The sequence below is a fragment of the Rattus rattus genome, chromosome 4 (assembly GCF_011064425.1).
Source record: "Rattus rattus isolate New Zealand chromosome 4, Rrattus_CSIRO_v1, whole genome shotgun sequence".
NCBI classification, from domain to species: Eukaryota; Metazoa; Chordata; class Mammalia; order Rodentia; family Muridae; genus Rattus; species Rattus rattus.
The window spans coordinates 158,447,752-158,457,484 of NC_046157.1; the positions used below are offsets into that span (position 1 = coordinate 158,447,752).

Consider the following 9,733-nt stretch of genomic DNA (forward strand, 5'->3'; position numbering starts at 1 on the left):
AGCCCAGAGCCTTCCTGGGTGACCTGAGCTGGCTGGAGGTCTGACACAGGCAACCCAGCCTCTCCTAGCATCATCTCCTCTTAAGATCGCTGGCCAGGCCTAAGCGAACCCGGGAAGGAGAAAAGTAGACAGGGTAGAGAGAAGGAAGCTTTAGGGAAAACAGCCTTTATCTGCCTCCTCCACTCTACACACCCAAGGCTTCTCCAGAAGGAAGCGGCCAGGCCGCTAGGCGCCCGGTGGGCGTGGAGGTGGGCGGCGTCCGACGTCCCCACGTGTCCCGAAGAGGAGAGGCAGGCGACCCTGTGAAGGCCCAGCAGCGGGGAAGTCGCCGCGTCAGGATGTTGGCGATCCTCAAGGTCTCTGAGATTCCGGCTCTTCCCTTAGCGATCCCGCGGGGCGTGCCTCTGAGGTGAACAGAGTTGTTGTCCCCGCGGTGAGCCGGGGCGCCAAGGGTTAACCTACCTGGGCCGCCGCCCCTGCGGCCCCTCCTCCAGCCGCAGGGAAAAAGAAAGTCTCAGCGGGGGCGCGGCCCGGCCTCGTCCCGCCGTCCCCTGTCGCGGCGCCCAGAGCTGTGATCCGTGCGCCCCGCTCAGCTGCCCTGGACCGGGCGCCATGTCTCTGTGGTGAGTCGGGGTCCGGGTGGCCGCAGGGTACCTCCGAGCTTCACCTCCTCCCGGGACCGCAGAGCGCAAGGGATGCACGCTGGGTGCCCTGGGGCCGACCCCAGTTTCCCGGGACATCGAGGGTGGCGGGAGATACGGAGTAGGGCGCGGCGCCGGAACGGCAGGTGGGATGTGGGAGATGAGGGGCGCACGCTTGGCTCCCCGGCCGCGACTCCGGCAGCCAGGTCTCTCCGGCCCTGGGATCTCACTAACAGATACAACACACACGCACACACATCCTTCCCCTCCGGTCCCTCTTCCCTCCTGTTGCCTCATCTCCGGACCGCCTCGACCCTTCGCCTTCCCCCACTTTGCTCCTAAAAATGAAGTGGACTGGTACGTGCGAGCCAGGGCCCTGGGGCTGGTCCTTACTCGGACTCCGGAGCTGCGGCGTGGAGCTTCTTTAGAACCCGAAGAACTGGAGGACTGGGTTCGGTCCCAGCAGGGTACCTCAAGTCATTTCTGTCTTTCTCCATCCAACCTGGTGGCCGGGAAGTCACGGGGCTCTTAGGGAAATCTCGCTGAATGTGAGGAGGGGGACCTAACATTACTCAACCTGCGCCTCCACAGGCTTAAAACCCAGGGTTATCTCTACCTGCTTCCTGGCTCCCTGGCTCTTGTACCTCCCCGCCTTGGAGGTGAGAGCCATCTCTCTGCTGCCCCAGCCCTGGAAGGCCATGAGTCTCTCCCAGTGTGACCTACGGAGGAAAGGTTCTTGCGGAAGGGGGCACGGGCAGGATCATTCCTGAGAAGAGCTAGGATTTCTGCCTCTGAAAAGGGTGTGGAGGGGTTACCTGAGCAGGTAGGGTCCCCAGAAAGTGGGTGTCCTTGCTATGACTGAAGGGCTCCATGTGGAATATAAGAGTAGGGGTAAAGAGTTGTGATCTGTCCTTGTCTCTTTGAGGCCTCCCATCTAGAGTAAGAACGGCTCATTTCTGTTGAGTCGGTGGGGGCTGCTAAGCCAGAACCCACTCTCCACTGTACTCCACAAGGAAACTCCCCAAAAACTGCAATAAGGATACTCTCTTTGCCCCATAGAGTGACTGGTTCAAAGTCACCCACTGATACTGGTGTCCACATACTAAAAATGAAAATCAGGGCACAGAGACTGGACAGAGGTCTCTTTTCCTGGCAAAATGACAGCATTTCACTGAGTTCGTGCCTGGTACTTTACCTTGTGTTCTGTCCCATTTTGGGGGAATTTGAGGGGTTAAATGAACCCCCTTCCCAAAGTCGTTAGGTTTGGGACCCCAGTAGCTGACTCTTCAGGAAGCAGAATCCTCTGACCTTGGAGGAAGAAGAGTCCATCAACCCATCCATGGGCCCCTAATCCTCAGGAAGACTATGTATGAGTGACAGCTCACGCTCTTCTCTGCTGCTCCCCCTAGGAAGAAAACCCTCTACAAGAGTGTATGCCTGGCTCTGGCCCTCCTTGTGGCTGTCACCGTATTCCAGCGCAGTGTGACCCCTGGTCAATTCCTTCAGGATCCTCTACCACCCACGCTAGGGCCATCCAAAACTGGAAGTCTGGTCAACCCCAACAGCTTCTGGAAGAGTTCAAAGGATGTAGTGGCTCCCACCCCCACGGTTCCTCGGGGACCCCAGGTCTGGGATGTGGTTACCACTAACTGCTCTATCAATGTCAACCTGACCCATCAGCCCTGGTTCCAGAATCTCGAGCCACACTTCCGGCAGTTCCTAGCCTATCAGCATTGTCGATATTTCCCCATGTTGCTAAACCACCCGGAGAAGTGTGCCGGCGATGTCTATCTGCTGGTGGTTGTCAAGTCAGTCATCACACAGCATGACCGCCGAGAGGTCATTCGTCAGACCTGGGGCCACGAATGGGAGTCAGCAGGTCCAGACAGGGGGGCCGTGCGGACTCTCTTCCTGCTCGGCACAGCCTCCAAGCAAGAGGAGCGAACCCACTATCAGCAGCTGCTGGCCTATGAGGACCGTCTCTATGGTGACATCCTACAGTGGGACTTCCTTGACAGCTTCTTCAACCTGACCCTCAAGGAGATCCACTTCCTCAAGTGGCTTGACATTTACTGTCCCAATGTCCCCTTCATTTTCAAAGGTGATGATGATGTCTTTGTCAACCCCACCAACCTGCTCGAGTTTCTGTCTGACCGGCAGCCCCAGGAAAACCTATTCGTAGGTGATGTTCTGAAACATGCTCGACCCATCCGCAAAAAAGATAACAAATACTACATCCCCTCCGTCATGTACAGCAAGGCCACCTACCCACCCTATGCCGGCGGCGGGGGTTTCCTCATGTCTGGAAGCCTGGCTCGGCAACTCCACCACGCCTGTGACACACTGGAACTCTTCCCTATTGATGACGTCTTCCTGGGCATGTGCTTGGAGGTGCTGGGAGTGAAGCCCACAGGCCACGAGGGCTTCAAGACCTTCGGTATCTCTCGGGTCCGAGGCAGCCGAATGAACAAGGAGCCGTGCTTCTACCGATCCATGCTCGTGGTTCACAAGCTGCTGCCTGCCGAGCTGCTGGCCATGTGGGATCTGGTACATAGCAATCTTACCTGTTCTCTCAAGTTCCAGGTGCTCTAATGTTGCTGGACCACCAGTGCCCAAGTCCTCAAGTCCTTGGGGTCCGGGGACTGGAGATACAGTGCACGGCATAGTCTTTGGACCCTTGCAGGAGGTGAAGGGTTTGGGCCCTTTGTGCCCCTGGGTGTGGGGGGTACAGAGAGCCAGAGAGGAACTCCCAGAAATTCCCAGAAAGAGACCCAGGAATAGCCAGAACTCCCCTGACTGGAGGTCATCTGAGGACCTGGAGCTCTTCTAGTCTGCTAGGAGGCCCTGGTGGCCTCTAAAGGAACATTTGCTCAGGTACCCGAGTGAGACCTGATCCCAGTGGGTCTGTGGCTGCCCCTTGTCCTCACAGGGCAGTCTCTTTCCTGTCAGATGCCTGACTCCCTGAGGGCCAGGCAGCCTTTGTGGGAGATCATTCCTGTGCAGGTCCACAGGTGTCCCCTGGTCCACATTCCTGGATCTCCTAGGAGAGGAGCTCCACAGGCTCTCAGCACAGCCCCAGGCTTGCCTGGGGTCGGCTGCCGAGGCACGGCTCCTGGCTCTGTCTTCCCTCGTCCAGAAGCCTGACTGGCCACTCTGACTACCTCAGCACTCCTCTGAACCTCAGTGTGGGCTACCGCCCCACCTTACACCCCTGACACAGAGCAAAAGAGCAGTGCTCCTGGCCCCTCCAAGGCACAGTGATACCTGAGCAGAGCCCAGGCCAGGTCTCACCCTTGCGCCTCACCCATACTGACTCCCTGGCCAGAAACTGACCAGTTGGGCCCTAGATGTAGACATTCTTCTATTACTGTGAAATGTATTTATGAAGGGTTGGCAGGAGGCGGCTCCAGGCCTTGGGAGGTGTGCCTCTTTTCTGTACACTTTCCATCAGCAGCCAGCTAGCGTCTTTACCATCCCCCCCTGCCCTCCATGTCCCCCTCTGAGCCCTCCCCAATGACACCCCTACTTTTCTGGGGCCTGTCCAGACTATTTTCTCCTGCGAAAGAATGCCACCTCCCACTGGGGTCGCCTGGGAAGGTGGGAGCATCTTCTCTATTTTCTCAATAAAACTGGCCTGGTTGTTGACGTTGTCTGAACTAGCTGCTTCCTTGGTCTTGGCCAGTGGGCGCGTAAGACCTCTAGAGGGGCCTGAGAGGCTGTGGTGGTGAAGGAAGCCGGCATGCTCCTGCCCTCAGCTGTCTCAGTTGATCACATGGCCTAAAGATCAATTAGCAAAGGTCTAGGCAAGAGTTCAGGCCCAAGGCTAGTGTTCTAGTGACTGCCCTCAGGCAGGGCATACAGAGCCTAGTAGGCTCCCTGATGTCCTTGCACTGAAGTAGACTTGGCTGGAAGGAGAGCCTGCCTTGTGCAGGACGTTTGCCAAAGCTGCTGCTTCCGGAGGAGGGAGAACAAGTTATTGCCAGGACAAGATCTTCTGAGATGGGAGTGAGCAGGCCAGCTGTGGCCAGCTCAGATCGGCCATGGGTCCAGCTGCTCCCATCCAAGTCCTAGGGTTGGAAAGGACAGAGCTGCCACCATTTCTCCCTAGCACGGGTATTCCCACACCTTTGTTAGCTGGCTATGTTATTCACAGAACTCAGTGCAAAAGCACATGCCTAGTTCCCACAAGTTAACTTCAGGATTGCAACAGTGAGAGAGCCAGCACCTGCTCTCCAGAACAGCGAGCTGCTGGAGAGAAGGGCCGGAGGGAGGGAGAGACATGGGTGCTTGGTTGTGCAGCTAGGTGGTAGACCGGCTTCAGTCTCAAGCCTCAGATGTTTAGGGAAGTCTCTGGAGCTGACCCTGAGCTACCGACCCTGGGCAACAGATCAGTAGTTCTGAAGCTATAACTTTTGACTTCCTTCTTCTTTTGCTTGGGTTCTGTGAACTGGGAACTCCGTGGAAGTAACCTGCCTGCACTGTGGGTCTTCATGACTAGTGATGTCATCAAGTTAAGACTCTGACCACTCAGCCAGAGTGTGTGGTTTTTGCTTCCTGATCGGCTACCTCACTTGGGCCCAAGGCTGGGTAGGCAGGCCACATTAACTCAGCAGAAGGAGGCCAAGGAGCCCCTAAAGAGGGGGTAAGGGGGGGGGGGATGCTGTCACATTTCCCATCGCCCATCACCCACCCTGACTCAGCCTTGTCCCTGCTGCTTAAAGGATATTTCCCTGAGGTAGACTGGAATTTGGGGAGGAGTCACTGTGGGGGAGGCCAAGGGGAGGTTCCCTGCTGAGTTTGTTAAGAGATCCCAGTTCTTGGGTCTGGAAGTGGTAGAGACACTCAGGCAAGACTTCTCTATTGAAACGGGGCTCCAACCAAGAGCAGGTTAAGGCCAGTGGTTCCTAGAACAAAGGAAAGGGGTAACTTATTAAGAAAAAAAAAAAAAGACCAACAACGACTCTCTCCAACCATCCCATCCAGGTAATCTGATGGAAGGAAGGGACTCAGAACCAGAATGCTTCAGTCTTGACTGGTCAGTGTCCTGTCTTTCCTGCAGATTATAGAAAGGATCTGGTCCTGACTGGTCAGGGGCTATGCAGTCTCATGCAGGTACTGGTCAGCTTTGACTCTCAGGGTCGGGTGGGTATATTCTCTGGAGACTGCCTTTATCCTACATCTGAGAGAAAGAATGATGTTGTTTCTTAGCCCTAGGCTGTGTGCTGGCCCTGGGTCACTGTTTGAATCTGCTGAGAGAGGACCAATCAAATAGGCAGGATTTTCCCTAGCATCAGATGAATGGGTGTATCTCGGTTAGGTGCTCCCTCTGTTTGAAGTTAGGGTGTTCACTGCAGGCTGAGCTATCAGGTAGACAAGGGTCCACGTCCTGCTAGGCCAAGCAGGATAGGAATATATCCCCAAAACTGTATTGGGAGATGTTCATCAGAATGTCCCTGCTGCTGCAGTCCCTGCAGACCTCCCCCCCATCCCCCCAACCCCTGTTGCCATTGGCTTTTTTCAGTTTGCCTAAGAATGTGAATTTCTAGCCTTCTCTACACAGCCTGACTGAAAACACTCATTGCTGGGATTACTTAAGGAAATAGGCATAAAGATAAAGGCTTTCCGGGAAGATTCAGGTACTTTTCACTCAAGTGTCAGTTTCCTAGTTGAGAGGTGTGTCCCATCACCAAGGTTGCACAACAAAAGACAAGAAAAGTCTTCACAGGTCCCTTCCTGAGGCCGGTCTCAGGCACCCCCGGCTGCCCTTGAACTCACAATGACTCACGTCTGACAGCTGGTGTGACAGGTGTGTTAGATAGGAACTGATGGAGGCTAAGTGGGACAGAACTGTGTGTGAACGTGGCCTGGGGGTCTTGGCTGTTTACGGGCCAGTAAAGGGGGATTGGGATGGAAAAGTCCAGCTGTGGGTCAGTTCCCCTACCCACTCACCCCCCAGTCTCAAAACACAGGTGGGTATGTGGATCAGAAGCTTCCACGGGTGTTATTAGATTCTCAGCCCACCTGAGGCTTTTGGGTGATTAACCCTTCAGCAGGCAAGTTCTACCCTGCCAAGCCTGTGCAGTGCTGAGGTGGAAGCCAGGGCTTCGAGCAGGCTTAGGCAAGGGCACTACCACCTGAGCTGTCTCTCCAGCCCTATTTAAAAAGTTTTCCAGTAATCATAAAGTTTCTGAAGGGGCAGAACTCAAAAACCAGGGAAGACTTTTTATGACCTAATGAAATCAGACTGAGTTGGGAGGCGGAGCAAGGCCTGCCTGCTTGGATTTCTTGTCCGACGACCTGTCTTTGAGTTAGGGCTCCCAATTCCCAGGCGAAGATTAGGATCCTCTGTGGTGAGCTCCCAAATAGGAGGGAACAAAGTGAACTTTCTAAGTTTTATGGTTTACTTTAGGGGAGGAGAGCTCTACTTTTCCTCTCCGTTAGTCCGGAGTGACAAAGAGCCCGCACTTGTTATCTTTTTCTGGGCCAACATTAGCAACAGTAACGACCGCGGAGCAGAGTCCGTATGCCTGGCGCTGGGAACGCTGTGCATGTATAATCTACAATACTTTGTCTTTAGTAAAAACAAGTTTACTTTTCAATGTAAACTCTTTTATGTACCCTTGTCGGGCTTTGGGGGTGGGGGAATCCAAGCACACCCTCTTGGATCTTCCTCCCAAATACCTCAGCAAGTAATTCCAACTGTTAGCTCTCGGTCCACACTGGGGCGCTGCTGAGCGGACCTGCGCAGTTCGGGGGCTTCTCAGGCCACGCAGGCTGCGGTGAAGCCTACACTTGAGTCACTTAAGTATCTGTCTCTGTAACACTCAACCACCACAGCCATCCTTCACCAAAGAGCAGTTGGATGTTGGGGACCTGGGTCCAGGGCCTCTGGATGAATTCCGTAAACTCCCTCAGGCGCTCTCACACACTAGCAACTTTCAGGGTCGGAATAGCAATCGGTGTGTGTGTGTTGGGAGGAGGGTTTCCTTACTAAGGACAGAAGGCTTCAACAGCAAGAAGTTCTTGTCCTCAGCTACCAGCTCTGCATTCAAAGGGAACTTGAAAGGGGGCAAAAGGCCACCCCACTGTTACCCAGAGCTGGGCGGCCTCTTCCAGCATATTTGCATAACTAAAGGAGACCACTTAAGGAATCCTGCCTTTCACAAAGGAAACCTGTTCCTAGGTGTAGTACCGGGGAGTAGGGGAAGCTTCTGGAATTCCGTTCAACACTATAGTCAAAAGAAGAAATGGAGGTCTCAGAAGGATCCCACAGCTATTGTGTGACAGGGATTGACTGGAACCCTATGCTCCCCAACCCCCACTCCATATCGTCTCCCTCAACTTCCCTCCCCTCCGTTTTCCTTACAAACAACTTGGGGGTAAATGTGTTTGCTTCTTTGTTAAAGCCTACAGCGCACCAAAAACTGTTAGGACCCATGAGTGACGGAGTTTGGAGAAGCTCAGAAGCATAGCACCTTATGAAAAAAAAAATCCAGATAATAATTTAAATATTCTGATGTAAGGGGTTTCCGTTCCCATAAAGCCCTGGCACTGACTGAAATGTCTATCCAAGTCACGTTTACTGTCTGAAGCTTCTTCCTACATTTTCTGTAAAAAGAACTGTTTGTTTATGGGAGAAGACCTGTGTGTGCCGGGTGTCGTTGTGGAGATCAGAGGACAGCTTGCAGGAGTAAGTTCTTGCCTTTCAGTAGGTGGGGTCTGGGAATTGAACTCACGAGTCAGGTTAGGTGGGAAACACCTTTACCTGCTCAGCTCTCGGGGCTGGCCCCCCTTTCCCATCACTTTCTAGGCTGATGACTGTGCAAACCGCCCACTCTGGGGGAGAGCACTTAGCTTGACTTTTCTTCCTTCTGTGGACAAACCAGTTTTCCTCCGGTTGCAATTCAATTCTTCAACTCTGTGAAACTGTGTGCTGTTGAACAGCTCCTTGAGCTGCTCACGGCTTCTCCCCCTCGAACTCGTAACTAAAACCCCTAACACAGGCTCACTTTTGTGTCTGCATGAGGGACACTAACTTGCCTTCCTTATTTAAACGAACACCTAAGCACGGAGGAGATGGGATGCAACTTTTCCATATATTTCCGATACAAAACTGGAACTGTGGGAAGACAGAAGATCTTTAATTCTAAATTGGTAGGTAGTTAGGGAGAGAGGTCAGAGATGAGATCAGCCTGACCTCTGAGCACTTCCACTATAGATGGAGCTGGGCCCTTGCACAAAAGAAGCTCCCCCCCCCCTTGAGGCCTCTGAACTAATTGCCAACCAGCAGGATAACTCACTGCCCCATTCCATGGCCAACCGTAGATAACCCAAAGGGTGGGCTTAGCTAAGCTAACTCCTTCTCCCTCCCAACTGCACTGCTGACTGCAGACAACCCTCAGGGTAGGCTTGGCCCACTTTTGAAAGTCCCCACCCCTGTCTTAATCAAGACCTTGCAGACCTTTAAAACAACCCAACGGGCTAAACGTATCGTGCCTAGGCCGATTTAAATGGAACCCAGTCCTGCACCACACCCTATTAGAAAATATATAAGCCCAGAGCTGTTGTATCAAGAAAAATAAACATACAAAAACCCAATATACACAGACAGACAATGAGACAGAAACAGAAACTGCCAACCTCAGGAGAAATAGTGCTTTTTCCCTGATTCCTCCCCCCACCTCCAAACCCCCTTGTTAGTCACCAGTTTCTGCTTCTCTAATAAAAATTATGAAGATGGACTGCAAGTTTCTAGTCCTGTAATTCTTTAACAGACAGAGAAATGAACCGAGAAAGGGGAACTATCAGGCAACATAAACTTGGAAGTAAAAATTACATCCTCTATAGGTCCTTCAAGGTAAGTAAGGCATATCTAGTCTCTCTAGTGTGATCTGAATCCCCCTGGGAGCTTGGAGAAAACACTTCACCAGGTCATAAACTGAGCGGATTAAAGAGGAACAGGAAGGTTGGGAGTGGACTCTGCCGCCAGCCAAAGGCCTCGAAACTCCCAAGAGCCAGGTGCCAGCAGCATCCTGGCAGCACTGAGGGACAGGGATTTACTGACCCATGCAGAACAGAATCTTGGAATCACC

General features: G+C 53.3%; 1 protein-coding gene across 1 annotated transcript; it reads left to right on the plus strand.

The window, feature by feature from the left end:
• The first annotated feature begins 299 nt into the window (after nucleotides 1-299).
• On the plus strand, nucleotides 300-4,286 carry B3gnt7 (UDP-GlcNAc:betaGal beta-1,3-N-acetylglucosaminyltransferase 7). The gene is made up of 2 exons (XM_032901529.1): nucleotides 300-623; nucleotides 2,051-4,286. Exons 1-2 carry the CDS (start codon nucleotides 613-615, stop codon nucleotides 3,231-3,233), a joined length of 1,194 nt encoding a protein of 397 aa, XP_032757420.1. The 5' UTR covers nucleotides 300-612; the 3' UTR covers nucleotides 3,234-4,286.
• The last annotated feature ends 5,447 nt before the right edge of the window (nucleotides 4,287-9,733 follow it).